The following is a 20,349-nucleotide window of genomic DNA, read 5'->3' as shown; positions in this document are numbered from 1 at the left end:
GTGATTCAGGTGGCTTATAGTGATTTGGGAGGACAGAGGAGGGACAAGAGAGAAGACTTCCCAAATGACACATGAGTATACACAAAATTTAACCAAAAGAGGAAACTGAGGAGAGAGTTCCAAACCTAAGTTTAGATCAAGAAAAAACATGGAATTTCTGAGAATTGAGAATTTTGCTGTAGGCAGGTGATGGACACTGAGGCTAGAGAGGTAAGCAGCCTGGGAAGGTATTGAGACCTGTATATGGAATCTGAACTTCACCCTAAGAGCCAGAGAGGAGCCATGAAGGATTTTAAGCAGAGGAGTGACATGGAACGTGCATTGTAAGGTGGAGTGTGAACTGGTGGTAGGAAGCCCATTTGGAAGATGCTAGTAGAGTCATCAGGACAAGAAGACTGTTGCCTGGCCTAGGGCAGTGGCCTTGGGGATTGGATAGAAATGGGCAGTTCTGAGACATATTAAATTAAGATTGTACAACTGAAAAAATTTAGTGCTAAATTATATGCAGGAAAAGAAGGAGTGAGGTTAGATGATACATTAGAAAATGGAAATAGAGGATTTAGAAATTAACAGAAACTATAACTAAAAGAAAAATTTTATATTTTGTTTCCTATTATCTTACAATCCTCTCTTCCTTGAAACTTCTCATACCTATTTCCTAGTTTACTTTTCTCCTCTGATTTATAGCTGTCTAATGTATTATCTGATGTTTTACTTATTTATCTTTTTATTTTTTGTCTCTCCCTCTAGAATGTAAAGCCACACAAGAGTAGGCATTTATTTTTTTCTGTTTGCTCATTGCTGCACTCTCAGTAGTACTTGATATGTCCTGGTGCTCAGTAAATGTTTGTTGAATTAATAAATAATGACTAGTTGTAATATTCCAACCACTTCCAACAGTTTCTCATATAGTAGTGGTATAGTGGTGTAGTTTATATATCCAAAGCATTTGCTTTATTGATTTACTAGTCCATTGGTTCAACAAGCGTTTTTCTCTATCATGTGATAGTCCCTTTTTGGTATTGATGGAGGCCAAGTTAAGATATGTTGAAGACCAGAAAAGTAGTATATACACCATTGAGAGAAACTGACACATTAGATGATTATCAATTAAAATATTATTAGTACTGTAATGCAGGTTTCATAAAGGGCTTTGGGAATACTAAGGAACTAGTCTAAAACTAACAAGATAAGGGAGAGAGATTTCCCAGAACAACTGGTGTGTGAGCTGATACTGAATGATGAGAAGGAATTTGGCACATTCCAAATGATGGGAACAGAATGTACAAAGGTCAGAGGCACAAAGGAGCAGAGTATACACAGGGAATATAGAAGGGTCCCATATGAATGCAGCATTTGATGCCTAGGAGGAGTGGCCATATGGGAATGGCCAGGGAGAAACTAGATTTTGTAGCATTAGGTTTTACAGGCTTTTGTCAAGGGCTTTGAATTTTGTCTTATAAGGTAGTGTACAGGGAGCCAATGAAGTTTTTAACTAGAAGGGTAACACGATCACATTTGTGGGGTTGTAGAGGGGTTCCTCAAAATAACCTCGTGAAGTTGGCTTGGCAGGGATGATCTCATTTGAGAGACAAGAAACTGAAGCTCAGTGTTCAAAGTCACAAGGTCATAGGTGGTCCAGCTGGAAACAGAACCTTCATCTTCTGACTCGGATCCAGAGTTCATTCCATTACATCAAAGTTAGCTGTGGTTGTTCAAAATAATAGATAGATATTTATGAGAATAAGAGTTACATGAAATTTCAGGAGGATACAAATGACTAAGTAATAATTCCTCAGTTTACATAATAGTTTATCAGAGTATTTAACAGTAGATTCTTTCTATATTATGAAATATAAAAATATACTACTGGATTAAAACATTTCTTCTTTTTCTTCTGGATTAAAACATTTCTTACTTCCTTATACCTGAGTACTTTGTCTTTTCAGGAAGAGACGTAGTATCAGTGTGTTCATTGTACACGGAAGCTCAGCTTTTTTCATAGTCAAGCAATGGTAGAGCTGGGCCTTTTGACCAGATTATACATCCCTTTTCCTGGTGTTTTTGATTTTGTTTTAATCAAACTTAAAAGAAATCTTTTTTTTTTTGGAGTTACCTTTCTGTACTAGTTGATGCTGCTATATCTACTCCTGAGTATGTTACTGACTTAACTTGTGTCTAAGATCCTTTTATAATTCCAAAGCTTTGTATATTAAAGGAAGCTTGTTTTCTCTCTAACATTCCTAGGAAATAAAACTGTGTAATTCTATCAAAATATCTTACTTTTTCATATAGAGAATATATTGAAAATGTGAACATTCCAGTTTTAATAAGGCTTATCCCTGTTCAAGGTGGTTCTCCATCGATTATTTATTACCTTAATATATAGTATAATGTAATGCTATAGTATAATGTAGCATAATATTTAACACTGCATAATCTGGATAACCATGGTAGCTGATCAGGATAAATTTGTAATTCTCAAAAAGCTACATTTTAGTTTTTGACCCCAATTGTTTCTGTCTTTGTTCAGGTTTAGTTCTTCTTTTTTGGGAGGAGTTTGAGCTCATTTATGTATTTTCTTTCTCCATTTCTAATTTTATTCAAATCTAAATACTGAATATTTTCTCTCCATAGACGATTGCATTGTACTAGGAACTATATCCACATGCATTTATTTGTGTCTTTCATGCTGAGAGCTGCGAGCATCTTTGTCAAGGACAGAGTGGTCCATGCTCACATAGGAGTAAAGGAGCTGCAGTCCCTGATGATGCAAGATGACCTACAGAGTTCCGTAGAAGTGCCTCCTGTGGACAAATCACAATATGTAAGTGTTTTCACCATGAGCCCTTGCATGGCTCACCACTTTCAAAAGTAAAAAGCCCACCTGCAAGACCAGGAGCTTGGGATTTAAAAACCCAGGGCATTTAGTTCCTTTATTGTAGCCTCAAAGACTTGTTCCCAAATAAGATTCCATGGTACTTGATTCTGCTCTTAAACGTCCTGTTGTTATTTAGTAAGTAGAATCACCCAATAATTCAGTTAATGAGAAGCATTATCACCATTGAAGCAATATATCTGGAAATTAGGTAGAATAGATTGATTGTATTGATGGTGTGAATTAATGCTGTTGGTATCTTTGCCCTTTGCCCTGTAGATCGTTGTTGTCTCTGCTGATTCTAATTCTGGATTGGCTTTGTGACTTTTTAAATGAACTAGAATGAAGTAGGTGTGATGGTGTGTCAGTTGAGGGTAGACCTCTATGAGTGAGCCTAGCCAAGATTAGCTGAGCTTTGCCCAAATCAGCAGAATCATCTAGCCAATCAATCGATTCATAAGACATATTAAATGTTTATCATTTTAAGCCATTAACTTTTGGGGCATAAAAAAGACCAGAATAAAATAAATTCATGGTAGAATGATGGTTAAGTTTTCCTCTTTATGCTTTTCTTTACTTTCCTAATTTTCTCTGATGATCAGGTATTTTTATAAACAAGAAAACTTAAGGAAAAGTGATTTCTTGTAACCCCTAAAGGAATAAAAATCTTATTTTAAAAATAGAATCAAGCCAGCAGTCTTAGAAATGCTATGTTAAAATAACTTTGTTCTGGTCTCTTTCAAAAGTCTTGGCCTTCCCAGGTATAAGAGATATTAGATTATAAAAAAATAAATGGAGGAACTGCTTTTTAATGGTCTAATGTTGGAACCGGTACGATTAGGAATTCTAATATGGTGCAATGTTGGTTTATTTGTAACAGATTGGGTGCAAGATTGCTGTTGTGATGTTTATTTACTTCTTGGCTACAAACTACTATTGGATCTTGGTGGAAGGCCTCTATCTGCATAGTTTAATCTTTGTGGCGTTCTTTTCAGACACCAAGTACCTGTGGGGCTTCACCTTGATAGGCTGGGGTAAGGCATTTCTGTCTCCTTTCCTTTTCAACTGGATTATGGGTTGTAGGGCTTTCTGTCTTGCCTGTCATTAGCATTCTTTCTGTCATTTTCCCGAAATAATCCCTCCCTATTCTATCTTTATCCTTTCTTTCTCTTTAATTATTCAGGAAATGTATTAAGATCAAGTCTATAATCCTCCTCGTGGTAACAAACTTTTCACTTTTAACTTAGGGTTAGTGTTCTTAGGCCAGATTCTTGAGAGGATTCTTTGGGGGAAATACCTTGTTAGCCATGCACATTTAGAACTGCTGTGCTCATCGTATCTTATGTCAATATCTTGATTTAACAATAATTTCATCCTAAAAATTTTGATTTTTGAATTTCTAAGCTATAATGATGCACCTTTGATTTGTAATTCTAGGTCATATGATGAGAATGCCAGAAAGGAATTTATAGGACCATCTTGACTGCATTTAACAATGCAAATTACAAACTAATTACGTGGATGTCTTTTGGAAGGAAATAATTCAAATTACTTGCGGCATAAATAATTTTAAAAAAAGGATATTCAGCTCACATTCCAAAAATGCCTTGTCAGTACTAGAGGGATTACTGAATTAGGCACTAACTTAATGTGATGTGGAGAAAGGATGTTGTTTGTTTGTTATAATTTAAGAAAAATTAAAACTCATACGTGGTTAAAATTAAGAAGTCTCAATATTAACAATTGCTATTTTAATATCCAAATTATGACGTGCTCAGCACAGGGAAAAAAATCAACTAAGTGGCTCAAGATTAAATTTGAAGGTTTTTTTCCCATCAAAATAAGAATTTTTTGGCCTGTTTTGTCTTAATATTGTCTTAACATTTGAAAACATGAAGTAAAGGATATTGAATTTCCTGTTAGTTAATAACCTTTAAGAAGACAAAGGGTCAATTTACTGTCAAGCGTTATTTATTATGAAATAATAATTGTTGTGAATAAAAATTTATGAAAGTGGTTTGTTTTTAGGCTCTCCCTTATCTTTGACTAACAGTTACTAAAATAAAGAAAGATACACTTTATTTGTTTAGGGTACTTTGGAAATTTTCTCAACAGTTTTTGGTAGTTTGCCTTCAAGGCAAAATTATATCTGTGTACCCACATAATTACTAGAAGTTAGTAAAGATGTTGATAGAAAATTCAACAATGAATTTGTCTGAGTTCCATTTTATTTTTTGGTTTTCTATGACATTGGTCACACTGGTAATAAACTTGTTTTTCTTTATTTACATATTGATTTGATAGCAAATTCCCCTGTCAGCTCTTATTTGGGCTGTATCACTCAGTCTGTCGCTCTGTAAAATCAGGAGTTTGCCTCACTGAAACCCAGGAAACTAGTTTTCAAATCTGTCTTTGAAAATGAGAATTAAAAAAACAGTGAGGGTTCCAGTGAGCTTCTATGCAAGTATGAGGTTCTCACCTTCCTTTACAACTTTAATTATTTGTCCACAAAATTTTGTCATAAGAGTGACAATTACAGTAGAGAAGCATCACAACTTGAAATCTTCATTTCACCAAATAGTTTAAGAACATGCATGAAAGCAAGTAGTATCTACATGGAAGATCACGTTACAAAAAGCATCTTACATGCAATATTATGTAATTAACCACAATTAAAACAGTAACAAGTAATATTTACAGAGTTATGGTGTTATAGTTGGTCTGTCTTCTGGCTTCTCTCTTTGCAACTCCAAAAAAATAAATGCTCTAGGCTAGGGCATATATAATTAAAAAATAGTAATATTCTTTTTTTTTTTTTTTTGCCGTACGCGGGCCTCTCGCTGCTGTGGCCTCTCCCGTTGCGGAGCACAGGCTTCGGACGCGCAGGCTCAGCGGCCATGGCTCATGGGCCCAGCCGCTCCGCGGCATGTGGGATCCTCCCGGACCGGGGCACGAACCCGCATCCCCCGCATCGGCAGGCGGACACCAGGGCAGCCCCCCAAAATAGTAATATTCTTTTAAGAATTTCTCTCTGCTACTGAAGTAAATATCCAAGTCTATTTGATTAATAGACTGTTTTCTCTTATCTCAACACTGAGAGTATGATTTTAGAATATCATTTTTATTTCAGACTCATTTTTCCAACTTTCTATAAGAAAAATAAATATCAAAACATTATAGCTGCTTTGCAGGATCCTTTGCTAGACTAATCCATAGTGAACCCAGTTTCAGACTTTATTCCAGTGATTTATTGGCTTCACTAGAGAAGTGAATTTGCTTGGATTCCTTTGTTGTTCATTTGGACCCAATTATTATAACTTAAAGCTCTCTTCAGCTAGGTAAATACTCAGCACTTTATTACTCACTTTGTAATGATATGTGGAGTTGCATTATTTACATTGATTTTGCTGGTTCTTAATAATAAGTTGGCAGGGAAGGAAATTACCATCTAAAGAGGAACATATGCCATGTCTGCCTTAGTAAATTGAAGGCAGATATTTAAAATGACCTTTTTGTATATCTTTATCACAAAACAAGTTGTATAGAGGAGTAAAGGCAAATTCTAATGATGACTATGCTTCTTTTCTTTCAACTAACCATTTTCTTAATTTTTCCTATCCCTGCTCAATTTTCTCATGAATAAGACACTTTATTCTCGGTTCCAACTACATATTTAAAAAATATATTTAATTCTATATTTAAAAGGTCAGTCAAAAGGTAACAAACTTCCAGTTATAAGGTAAATAAGTACTGGGGATATAATATACAACATAATAGGAAAAAAAGTGTCATTCTTGCTTCTTTATCCTTATTGAATGTGGTAATTTACCTCTGTATTAGCAGCCATTCTTAATTTTCACCTGTCAGATGAGATGCCAGAATGTATGTATTATCATATAAAAACACCTATCCTGGTTATACCACGTAGTCACATCCCTGTTGCCAAGCTTTCTTGTAGAATATTTTCATATTTTATATTATCTTAAAATAATCAGGAGAAAAATAATCAGAAAACACTTCCGGTTTTATTATCTCTGTATAAAATTATTTCAATCCAGCAAACGTTTTTTGATCATCCATTTGGCAGCATATATAATTGAAATACAAGGTATATGTTAAAGTCCCAGCACACAAGAAGCATGGAGTCTGACCCTTTAGGTTATTTTATTTTTTGTAGGCCTATTCTCATCATATGTATTATATTCAAAATATTTAATTTATAAAATCTGTTCTTCATAAAATTATTTATGATAGTCAATATGACACCTTTATACAATTAAAAATCTTTGTTGTTTGCTTTAAGCTGAATTTAAAAATCTAGAAAAACTGTTTCTCCCTTGCCCTATGATTTTTAATGTCACTATTAATTCTACCTTAAAGTTATCTTAAAGTTAAAATTATATTTAACCATTAGAGTCAATAAGAGATCTATATTTTGGCCCTACTTTATGAAAGATAAGGAATTTGGTTCTCCCTGCTTATTACTTTTTCCAGACCTTCAAGATGTAATTTTGGGTTTTACTACTTATCATTAAAAAATTCTACAGGTTATTATCTGTTTAAAAGAAAATAAATTATAGTCAAATTTATATTTGTAACCATTATGTAGATTTATCTCTGTGGGTTCACCCGGTTTCAAGATTCCACCTCCTCTCCACCAATTGATCTTCTACAGTTTCTGCCCACTGGCAATATTTAATTCAGTAAACATTTTCTTTTCTACTGTAGCTCTTCTGTTTTAGATTGGTCCTTTTTCATAATGCCTTACTCTTCTTCTAGAGCAGATTTTAGACTATGAATTAGATATATTTTTTAAAGATTTCTTTTGTTTACTGTAGTAATTCCATCTCAGGGGAGGGTAACTCTTCTGAAGTTTCATAAATAGACACTCACCTTTGTAACAATGGAAAACTTTAAAGGCTCTGCAGTTTTCCTTACAGAGAGGAAAGACTCATTCAGTATTGGCCTTAGAGTCCTATGAGACTTGAGAACAATTCTATCAAAATTATATAGACGAATTTCTAGGTTCCTCAAAGAATGAAGCAGCAAGTGATAGATACTAAATTCTAGCATCCTGCAGTGAGTAGAGAGGGAACTGAATACATAGCTTGGAGCTTCATGTCTGACCAGTCAACACAGACTGGATTCCCAGGGGAATCAAGGTTTCTGGTAAGACATTGTATGTCTGTAGCAAATCTGGGAATCCCCATGTCATGATGGGTTTCTAATTTTTAGGGTTAACTCTACACTTTATGATCAAGCTATGACTTTGCAATGCCACAGTAGCATTTCAGGAGGATGGTAAGGCTGAGGTTGGGTTCTGTGAAGACTCTGAAGTGTCCAAAACAAGATAAAATTACATGGGCCAATATGGCAAGACCCTTTTACCCCACTTTGGCTTCAAGGCATCTCTGGCTTATGCAGTGGGCTGCAGAATAAGTTTTGATTTGAAGAAAGTGTTTAATTGCTAAAGTTTTTTTGACTACTATTAGTCCAAACCTTCATTTTAAGGGAGAATAGTAATGAAGCCACACCAAAGCTCGAGTCTACTTATTCTGAGACCAGAGATTGCCTCCCTCTCAGAATCACTTATTTATACTGATGTATTTTATGAAAATAACTCCGCTCTTAAGATAAATGCAAATATAGAATAACATTCCAATTTACATTAAATTTACTTAAAGTAACACTTAAATTGAAAATAACGTCTAGATTTCAAAGATTTTTCCCTTTGTTTATATGTTCTTAATTACATAATAATGTGATACTAAGATTGGTGACCAAAAATTCTTAGAAAGCCTCAAGGTGGTTTCTATTCTTTATTCCTCTATGGTTGTCTCTGTGCTCATCTTGTGAATGAGGGTCTTCCAAGAGGATGAGAAAAGCAATTTCATTAAGACATGGTGTCTGATATAAAGTATTTGCTATAATTATCATTTAAGACACAATTCCAAATCCAGCACCATTAATCAAGGTTCTATATATAGAACATCATTCAGGAAATTGCCTGATCAGGAGATTGTAAAGGAAGCAGAAGATGAAGACCTGCAAATGAGAAAATGTGAACATTTTGATCAAAGGCAGACATTTTTTAAAGATAATCAAGGCAGTAGAACAGCAAAGGGATCCATGTCAGACCTTTTTGAACCATTCTGTCAGAAGGAGCCATGCTGTCTCCATTACATAGTTATCATTCTTGTTTTTTCTTCATAGCGCTAATTGATAACTGAAGTTGTGTTATTAATTTTGCCTCCCATACCAGGATATAAGTTTCAGGAAAATGGAGATATTGTTTATTCTGTTCTTTTTTTTAATCTTCTGAGACTATAACAGTCCTTAACAAATGAAAAGGCATTTAATAAGTGCTTAGTGGATATATGTTTATACAGATGGATGGATAGGTGGACTAGATAGATAGATAGAATAGCAAGCTGAACCTAAGAATTAAACAGAATTGGGTAGATCTCTTTTGACAAAAATTTCCTGGAACATAGAATTCGAGCAGAATTTTTTAAAAAGGAGTTATATAAAAACAATAAATAAAATTGGAATATAGAGTCATAAAATTAAATAGCCACACAGGCAGGCTGAGGTTAAATTCAATTAGATCACTAAGGAGAACAAAGAAATTCCCTTTTGTGGGATATCACCTTATTTTAATTTTTTTTTCATCTGAATCTATTTTTATGTTTACATTTTTGCTTAGAAAATATATCTGAAAATTTAAAAATGTGTTTTTTAAAAGGTAAAGAATATTGTGTTAAAAAATGTTCTGAGTTCAATTTTTTTTCTCTCTTTGTAAAGTGCTTCCTATGGTTTCTCTTCCTTTTTTTAAAACTTCTTTCTAAAAGGCCACATAATGAAGAGTTATCCATTAAATCCTTTGATCTTCTATTGCAGTGCTGCATAAAAGTTATGGTTTGTGATTTTTTGTGATGTCAGAGTCCAGGTATAGCGTGAACTGAGCAGTCAACCTTTACTGGGGGCAAAGGACTCATGGAAAGTCAGTATAATAGAGTTGATGTTGCAAGCTCATAGGTGTTTATTGTTTATGAAGGACAAATATGTCATGCTCAAATCATCAAACTAATATAGCACCACCCTTTGCTAAGATTTCAGTGCCTGCAAATGCTTCTGTCTGGAGCCGATACGAACAAAAAAAGAAGGGCTAAACTGATCAAAACTTCCTAATTTTGTAACTTGCAGTATAGCCTCTCTATGCCTTCAACTTTTAGAATGAGAAAATTTGAGTATTTTAGAACAACAGCCTTCCTGCCACTTCTCATGAGTCCCTCTTGTTGCTTCACTCCTCTTGGAAAGCATGTGGCTTTCGGCATTTCAAGAGGCAAAGTTGGATGCACCGACCACCGCCTGCCTTTGACCCCGGGAACTTCAGTCCCCTCCATACATGGCTTAACCTTACACCCTTCAAAGGAAAATAGAGCCAGTCTTCATCTTCAGACTTTTGAGAACGAATAACATCAGTGTACCACTACCTTCTCAAACGGACAAGATGAAAATTAAGTGGACTTTTCATATTCACATAGCAACATTTTTCATGCCTGTGTTTCTCTCTCACCTTTTAATAGTATATTTTTATGTGATGAATATAAGAAAAAATCCCTTAATCTCAAAAGAAATATGGTCTCTGAATCCTTTTCTGATTGTCTGAATCCTTTTCTGATTGCAGGGTTCCCAGCGGCATTTGTTACAGCCTGGGCTGTGGCACGAGCAACTCTGGCTGATGCAAGGTGAGTGGAAACAAGAAGAGGTAAAGCAAGAGCCTAGGATTTTCTCAAGACTTGCTGCTGTTCTTGATGACATTGCCCTTTAGGGACGTTATGTGGGAAATTACCTTGTAGCCTCTGATACATTACCAGCAAGCTATCCATCCCAGAGTCATGGGACAGAAAGACTCACAGACCCGATTAGGATGGTCATAAACTCCATGGTTTATGAAATCAATTTGAAACATACAGTGAGAAGCAAAGGGAAAGAGATGGGTAAGTTAACACACTTAGGATACCATGCACACAGAAAGGACTACACTACCTGAGTCCTGGGATAGGCAGTGCTCACATCTCCTCTCGGTCTCTCTCTCACTCTCTCTGCCACATCAGCCTTCCCCACTGATGGTGTGGTTATGAGGACCAGAAATGTGGTTGCAACAAGGGGACCCACAGACAGAAGGTGCCTTGGGCCGGAGACACACACTTGCTGTCTCAGAGAGATATAAGGGCGAGTTCACCTGGCCATGGCTCTAGCTTGCCACTTAGCCTGCTGAGCAGCTCTGGGTTTTTTTTTGCGTTCTTTGGGCAAAGGATATGTGGCCATGGGTTCCACCAATCAGTGGCTGAATTAAGACATCAAGACTATCAAGTACTTCCTGCATATTTGGGGATACTTTGTGCCTCTTATATATTTAGCGCATCGTGAATATTTAGTGCTCAGTTGCCCCAGATATTTAGTACCTGTGCTTAACATGCATGTGCTCTACATTTAATGCAAACTGTAGGTTTAATCCACCCCATTTGTTCTCTTGTCTTCTATAGCGTAATTAAATAAATGATAAAACAAATGCACATTAGAAGTGGAATCCATCCTAGGGAATCACTAGCCCCCCAGTTGTCTGTTTCTCTTTGGATGCTACATGATGAATGGAGACTGAAACATTCATTTTTTCATATTATTTCTGTTTTTAGTAATGGTGAGTCAAAGAAAGAAAAGGAGAACATGGAGAAGCATTCAGTGCCTGCTCTTTGCTTTCATGGTCAAACTTATTGCTTGGAATGAATTGTGTCTCCCCAAAATTCATATGTGGGAAGCCCTAATCCCCAGTGTGACTGTATTTGGAGATACGGCCCTTAAGGAGGTAATTAAGGTTAAATGAAATCCTAAGGGTATGGCCCTGATATGATAGGATTAGTGTCTTCATGAGAAGAGACGCGAGGGAGCTCCTTCTCTCTGTGTCTGCACATGAAGTAAAGGTTTTATGAGTACACAGCAAGATGACAGTGCCTTGCATTTTGACCTCAGACTTTAGCCTCCAACTGTGAGAAAATAAATGTCTGCTGTTTAAGCCCTCAGTCTATACTACATCGTTATGGCAGCCCGAGCAGACTAATACACTTATGATACATGAAAAGGTGATTTAAGAGAGACACTTTTAACTTATAGATGTAGTAATGCTGAGCATTCTTCCCTGTTAACAGAATACAGTTTAATATCCACAGGTCGTGTACATTTCCTGACAGCAACTCCTTTTTGTTTGCTTCTTTCTTTCATTGAGCCCATACCTTTGTTTTGAGTCACTGAGTATTTCCTTCAGAAGCATTTTGTCAGTTGTGCAGTGAAAAAAATGCCACATTATGTGAGCACCTGAATTCTACAAAGAACTACCACTGTTCCACAAATCTGAAGTCTACAGATCATTATCTTTAGGTGCAGCCTTGCTCCAGAACTCCCCATTCATCAGCTTTCTCTCAGTTCTAGAACTTAACTGGCTTTGCTCTTTTTTTTTTTAACATCTTTATTGGAGTATAATTGCTTTACAATGGTGTGTTAGTTTCTGCTTTATAACAAAGTGAATCAGCTGTACATATGCATATATCCCCATATCTCTTCCCTCTTGCGTCTCCCTCCCTCCCACCATCCCTATCTTACCCCTCTAGGTGGTCACAAAGCACCAAGCTGATCTCCCTGTGTTATGTGGCTGCTTTGCACTAGCTAGCTATTTTACATTTGGTAGTATATATAAGTCCATGCCACTCTCTCACTTCATCCCAGCTTACCCTTCCCCCTCCCCGTGTCCTCAAGTTCATTCACTATGTCTGAGTCTTTATTCCTGTCCTGCCTCTAGGTTCTTCATAACCATTTTTTTTTTAAGATTCCATATATATGTGTTAGCATATGGTATTTGTTTTTCTCTTTCTGACTTACTTCACTCTGTATGATAGTCTCTAGGTCCATCCACCTCACTACAAATAACTCAATTTCATTTCTTTTTATGGCTGAGTAATATTCCATTGTATATATGTGCCACATCTCCTTTATCCATTCATCTGTCGATGGACACTTAGGTTGCAGCTTTGCATTATTTTTACTGAGCTGAACTTTGGGTTCACTCACCCGATGAGCAACAAAGTGAATCTACTGACACTGGATTGTAGTGAGGAAAAGTACAGCTTTTATTTGCAGGACGCAAAGCAAGGAGAATGGGCAACTAATGCTCAAAAGACCTTAACTCCCTGTTGCTTTGGAGCAAGGGTTTTTAAAGGCAACATTAGGAGTGAGAGTCATAGGTGCATGGTTAGCTCATGGACATTCTTCTGACTGGTTGGTGGTGAAGTAACCAGGTGATGTTTTAGGAATCTTAATCATCAGTTTTCTGGTTCCAACCAGTCCAGGGTCTACATGCTTGTGGTCAGCATGTAGTCAACATCCTCCACAGGGTAGGGGTCTTAGTTTCTGCAGAACAATGCAAGATATGCATCAGATTGTTACCTGTATCCCTTCAGGAGGAACTAGGAGTCCTGTGACTCTGCTCTTCAAGCTATTATTACTTTTCTTGCTTGACTGCTTTTCCTTTGTTTCTGCATTTTCTCACTTCACTAATTAGTAACTGTTTGAGTCTGCTCTTTGGAACTTGGGGAAACCCTTGGAGACTAGAGCTTTTTTCTACAAACAAGAAGTGGGGACACAGAGGGGCTTGTACCCAGTAGGGTCCCGCAGGGTTTTATTTTTACTTACTTTATCTCTTTATGCCATTTGGATTTGTTGACAATTGGGGGTTAACGTTATCTACATTGTTATCATTATTGTTACATTTACACAGCGATATTGGAAATCTCAAAGAAAACTTGCAGCATTGCTGTTTGATTTCTTAGAGGAGGGAGGGAGGTTGAGTCAGTAAAGAGGTGCTAAATAATGCTAAATAATTTTACCCTGAGATGTGTAACCAAATCACTTAGATTTGGAATTTTAGAGAAGGTAGAACGGAAGGCATTGTTTGGTCCAATCCCCACATTTGAGAGATGCGTAGAATGAGACCCAGAGATATCAGGTTACATCTCCAAAGCCTACAGCTAGCCTGGAGCAATTTTGACGCATTCATCCATTCAACAGCTATTCTAGGCCTTGAGCAAGGAAAGAAAGCAAATATATTCATAGTACATTTTATATTGAATTAATTAGTTTTCTTAGTTATCTTGCATTTTTAAAAAAATCATAAACTAGATATTAAGTCATTAATAATCATAAGTCTTTTTGCTGAAAAAATAAGAAATACATGTTTATCATTTTTGAGGAAAAATCCATTAGGTACGTAATACTTTGAAAAATACAGCTGATACTAAATATTGCTCTAAACCAGATGTATTAATGTAAAAATATTAAATATAAGTTAGATCATGTGACTCTTTTGCATAAAATATTTATTCCTACCTTACTTAGAATAAAATCTTGAATTCTATAGTGCCCTGATCTGAGTGCGATAATTGGGTTAAGGCGTCATTTTATATTTATTTTGCATAGAAAATAAAACTGTATTACCACATTCATGGCATGATTTTATAATTGCCAGATTTGATTTTTCATGAAATTCAGCTTGTCTAAGTTAAAAAGTTTTTGTGGGTTTTCTTGAGTGTCGTCATCTGACCTATGTATAGTGCCATGTCACAAAGTTCAAGTAGAGAGAGCAGACTTGGAGCATCTCCAAAGGACAGATGGGGCCCCTGCTCATGTCTCTTATAGTTGCGATTTATCTTTTTCTGATCTGGCCTTTCAAAGCTAGAACTCTGATTTTCTCTGTATCTTGGACATTTAGAGATAAGCAGATAAGACCCAGTTTTAGAAGGTACTCTAAACTCTATAGAATATACAAAAGAAGTCTCTTCCAGTTCTAAAATTCTATCAAAGTGTTATTTGACTAAGGTAGGGTAAGATAGTTGGGTAGTTTAGATGGGACAAATGATTTAAAAAGTGAATAATTTTGTTTTTCTTTTTACTGACAAAAGCAAAAGCACCTTACAAGATACCTTATTACCTTTTCCCTGCTCATTCAAAGGAGATAAGAGATGCCAGCAGGAACCTTAGGGCTTGCAATTGAAAGGACCAAGAAAAGATACACTCCATCATTCCTAGGAAATCTGCATGGCTCTCAGGGAACTTCACTTCCTCTACTCTTATCAGAGTGTGAGTTGTGGAGACAATGCAGTATTCAATCAATATAATTCCCTGGATCCCTCTGGTGGAACAATGCATGTCCTGTTTCCAGTCCTGGCTGCAGGAAATCCTACTTTCTAGTCTGTCAGCATACCATTCAGCATACAGACTACTGTGTTTCATGCTCTACCATTCAGAACTACGTTTTTACCGACATTTAGTCCTGCATTTCCTAGAGTGTTAAAATTTATTTTAAAAAAATCTGGACAGAGGGTAGTTTCTCAGCCATGTTAACAAACACGGTGTGAGCTGGGACATTGAACAATTAATGAAAAATAAGGATTAATAGCATTTTCTTTAAAATATCTGAAACCTCAGTTGCCTCTTATCAAAGGGCAAATTTGAAACTTTGACATTGAAAATGATCAGAGTCAAGTTTTTCCTGTATTTAGAAGTAGCTGCTGGTTTGACCTTCTTCCAGATAAAAGTATTTTGTAGAGCTGAAATTGTGTAATTGAATTCCAGTGTGTTAGGAGACACCACGATGAAATGTCATTGAAGCAAAGAGGGAAGATTATGAAGATATTACCAGATGTCAAAGCTGAAAAGAAAATTTATGAAATCCAAATTTATGAAATCCAGAATTTAGTGAATCAATGTTCAATTTATATTCTCACAATATGTACCACTTTCCTTACAGTGGGAAGCCTTTTTAGCGTAGTGTGATAGATGTTTTGCACGACTCTAACACTTTTATCTTTCTTGTCTGGCTGAACAATGTGGAAAATAGATGCATACAAATAATATGGGCAATGTTCAATAATGTGTAAACAAGTAAGGTGTATGCAAGTATGAAATGTCCCTGTGTTTGATTTCCATTCTTATTCAGTCTTCAAGCCCATTGACTTTGCAGATTTCAGTGTGGCTGGACCAGAATTACACTTTGGTCTAGGGGTCTGTTTGATTTAACTGTGGTACCTCTTTCCAATGGAATGCTGGGCTACTAAGCTCTTCTTGGTACTGATATGGAAAGAAATTAAAAATATACTATTAAAAGGAAAGGGCAAATTACAGAAGAGAGTGTACATTGCATTTTTGTAAGATGGGGAAAATAAGATTATAATATTTGTATGTGTTTGTATATGCATAAAGAAATACTGAAAGCATATACAATAAAGTAATAAAAGATGTTATCTGTAAGGAGAAAGGTGAGGTCAGAGGTATACAGGAACATGGGGAGGACTGAGATGTCTCAATGTCTATCTTTTTATATAGTTTGTTTTTTGAAATGAGAATGTATTGCCTATGTACAAAATTATATTTAAAAAATATGTTGTTATTACATGTGTACTGAAAATGTTTTACCTTCAAGGAATAGTTGAAATAGCTTTTTATTATCCATAATTTGTTCATTAATTTAAAAGTAACTTTCTTAATGTTTATTATCCAGAATTTAAAAATTATCATTATATCATTAAAATTTCTTTATAAAATTTCATTTACTGTTGCCACAATCAATGCTAGGTTTTGTCTAAGGAGAAAGAAACTGAAGGCTTTTATTTATGTATCTTTAATTTAAAAAAACCATTTAAAGTGCTACATTAAAGTTTCAAGTGGAACTAGTTTTTCTCAACTCTGTTCCATTTATTCTAGTGTAAGACCTTTACCACAAACCAGATTGGGTGAGGTTGGGTCTAACTTACTTTGAATTCAATTCGATTCAACAAATGTTCATTGACCTCCTACATGCTATGTACCGTTCTAGGCACTTGTAACAGAAAACAAAACCAACAATGATCCCTGCCTATGTAAACTTAAATTCTAGTTGGAGTGAGCAGGAAGCAGAAAATAAATATAACAAATAAGTAAATCAAATAGTGTTTTTATTAAGTACTGTTAAAAACTAACTTTTTAAAATAGAAGATAAAATCATGATCTAATGCAAATATAAAATGAGCACCTATCAAGATTTTTTAACTCACTAATTAATGAGGAAACCAGTAAGATGTTGTAACTTGTTCAAAGGAGAAATAAAAGAATTACATGTTTATATCTAGTAATATGTACACTGAAATAATTTTACAAATAAATGTAAAAACTGGTCAATATTCACAGATCACTGAGCAATTACATTCCACCAAACACAGCTAATTTTCCTTTCTATGGACAAAAATCATTTGCATTCAGTTTTCTTCTACATTCCTATCAACAAGAATCATTTGCATGATTGTCAGTTTTCTGTTGCATTTCTGTGGATAAGAATGTACTAATGTCAATGTTCTACAACCAAGGGGGTAAATTCTGAAAGTGAGAGGACTTTCTCTATCAACAAGGTTTAATTGTTATGGATCTTTCCAGTGATAACAAAAATAAAGAATCAGTGGTACCACATTTAGAAGACTAATTTTTTTGTGGCTCTAGAAACATAGTTTTGACTCTTTCATAAAAATAATAAACCACTATTTATAATACTTTACTTATCCCCAAGGAGTAGCTAATAGTATGGAAACCAGGACTGTTATACTTTTTTTTTTTTTTTTTTTTTTTTACTGTTTTGGGTGTTTTAGGAGATTTTTTTTTTCCCTGTCTACTTGTTTCTTAATCAAAAACCTGGGTCTGGAATTTTTGGTAAAACAAAATGTTACCTCTCACTGCTTATTTGCTTTGCTGATTCTTTAATGGAAGTTCTTTTTCATGTCTCAGATGCTGGGAACTTAGTGCTGGAGACATCAAGTGGATTTATCAAGCCCCAATCTTAGCAGCTATCGGGGTAAGTTTAAAAACCTGTATAGTTTAAATAAAGAAGAAAAAGATGCATAATTAAACTACTGCTAAAACCCAGAGAAAGTTTGTCAGTCACTTTGTTTCCTAAACCTCACATTACAGCAATAGCTGTTGGGAAAGTGTGGATTGGGGATCAGACCCTTATTCATGGCTGACACTGCAATCCATGAAGAAAGCGCATACCCTCCCTTTAATCTGCCAACATGTAGGGAAAATTCCGGGACTTCAAAATATCTATGAGCATTTATAGGTTCAAGCAGTTGGGGCGGTCCTTAAACTCTTCCCCCTTTTCAGCCATTATTTTATAAAGTTCTGACCACCTGATCACCTGGTAATAGGTAGGAGGAGAGGGCAAAGATGTAATAGCAAGAGAAGAGAGGAATTATCGAGAGAGAAAAATGATAGTGTGATTTATTATAAAACATTGCCTAAAGCTTTTATTTCACATACTTTCCCCAAGGAGTTAAGAGGATTCCATACTCTTTTGGACTGTCTAGTCCAAAAAAGACTAGAGTTGGCAGTCGTATTGCATGGGACTTATCTGCCTGTATATTATGTCTGTGTTACAAAAGAAAACAAAATCACACACTTTGTGTCTAACAAAACTCACCAAAATGCTCAATATTCTGTAATAACCTAAATGGGAAAAGAATTTGAAAAAGAACAGATACGTGTATATGTATAACTGAATCACTTTCCTCTGCACCTGAAACTAACAACATTGTTAATCAACTATGCTCCAATTTAAAATAAAAATTAAAAAAAAAAAGAAATGTTTACTCTTGACCTTTCCTGAAGAGTTTATGGTATTAGCTTCTCTGTGGTTTGATGAAGAAATTATACCACCTTGTGTTTTCCTGGTTTTCTTGTATTAACCCAAGATTATATACATCTTTAAAAAAGGACTGATGTCCCAATATTAAATGTTAAATAATTTGAAAGTAATATAGCAGCCTGATTTTGTCTATTTTTTAATTGAAATATAGTTGATTTACAATGTTATGTTAGTTTCAGGTGTACAGCAAAGTGATTCAGTAATACATATCTATTTATATCTATCTATCTAGCTATCTATTCTTTTTCAGATTCTTTCCATTATAGTTTATTACAAGATATTGAATATAGTCCCCTGTGCTATACAGTAGGTCCTTGTTGTTTATCCATTATATATATAGTAGTGTGTATATGTTAATCCCAAACTCCTAATTTATGCCCCCCCAACCTTTCCCTTTTGGTAACCATAAGTTTGTTTCTATGCCTGTGAGTCTATTTCAGTTTTGTAAATATTTTCATTTGTATCATTTTTTTAGATTCCACGTATAAGTGATATCCTATGATACTTGTCTTTCTCTGTCTGACTTACTTCACTTAGTATGACAATCTCTAGGTCCATCCATATTGCTGCAAATGGCATTATTTCATTCTTTTTTATGGCTGGATAGTATTCCATTGTGTGTGTGTGTATACATATATATACACATATATGTATACACACACACATATATATATATGTATATATATATATATACACACCACATCTTCTTTATCTATTCATCTATTGATGGACATTTAGGTTGCTTCCATGTCTTGGCTGTTGTAAATAGTAGCAGCCTGATTTTTAACCAATTTTTTCAAGTCTTTCTTTGTTCTCCAGTTTCCTACTTTTCTCATTTTGTTTTCTTTTGGACAAGGTGTGTCAGCATGTTGGCATGATGGATCCAGAAGGACAGCCATTAATGTGGTTGAGGTTTTGTAAGATCTATCCAGATAGTCAGGTAAAAGCTTATTTATCTCATAGGAAAAATGCAGATAGCAAGGTAGAAGAGATTGAAGAGGAATCTTCACTTCAGAAGCTCATTGATGTAAATATTTAGAGGGGAAAATAAAGTATAGAAGTTTTAGAGAAGCCAGTTTGTACCCTTGCTACAGCAGCCTGTTATCAAATTAGACCCAATTCTAAGTCTTAGGGGAAGCTCAAAAATGGATTGTGGAAATGAACATATCTACAAAACAAAAACAGACTCACAAATATACAGAACAGACTTGTGGTTGCCAAGGGGGAGGGTGTGGGGGAGGGAAGGATTGGGAGTTTGGGATTAACAGATGCAAACTATTGTATATAGGATGGATAAACAACAAGGTGCCTACTGTATAGCCCAGGGAACTATATTCAACATCTTATGATAAACCATAATGGATAAGAATATGAAAAAGAAGATATATGTATAACTGAGTCACGTTGCTATACAGCAGAAATTAACACAACGTTGTAAATAAACTATACTTCAATAAAATTTAAAAAAATGGATTGTGGATAAATGAATGAATGAATGACTTCAGTTTAGAAACTCATATTAATTTTAATGAATGTAGTGATAAACCATCCCATCAAACCTAGTGATAAACTAGATCCCTGAGAGATTATCAATAAACTTAAAGAAGATAATTAACTTTATAAATTAACTGGGCTTTACTACTCTGATTTCCCTTTTATGCCCTGATATGCTAACCTTATCTGCATTTCC

General features: G+C 35.2%; 1 protein-coding gene across 1 annotated transcript in view; it reads left to right on the top strand.

Moving 5' to 3' along the window:
* The window catches only part of PTH2R (parathyroid hormone 2 receptor), a 104,586-nt gene that overhangs the window by 57,428 nt on the left and 26,809 nt on the right, over positions 1 to 20,349 (top strand). The window contains exons 6-9 of the mRNA XM_067740787.1: positions 2,638 to 2,827; positions 3,759 to 3,912; positions 10,569 to 10,629; positions 17,744 to 17,810. Coding sequence (XP_067596888.1) covers positions 2,638 to 2,827; positions 3,759 to 3,912; positions 10,569 to 10,629; positions 17,744 to 17,810 — 472 coding nt within the window. The remainder of the gene's footprint in view (positions 1 to 2,637; positions 2,828 to 3,758; positions 3,913 to 10,568; positions 10,630 to 17,743; positions 17,811 to 20,349) is intronic.

This window comes from Pseudorca crassidens, chromosome 6 (assembly GCF_039906515.1).
Source record: "Pseudorca crassidens isolate mPseCra1 chromosome 6, mPseCra1.hap1, whole genome shotgun sequence".
NCBI classification, from domain to species: domain Eukaryota; kingdom Metazoa; phylum Chordata; class Mammalia; order Artiodactyla; family Delphinidae; genus Pseudorca; species Pseudorca crassidens.
Note: the sequence above shows the minus strand (reverse complement) of the source record. Positions and strands in the feature narration are given on the sequence as shown.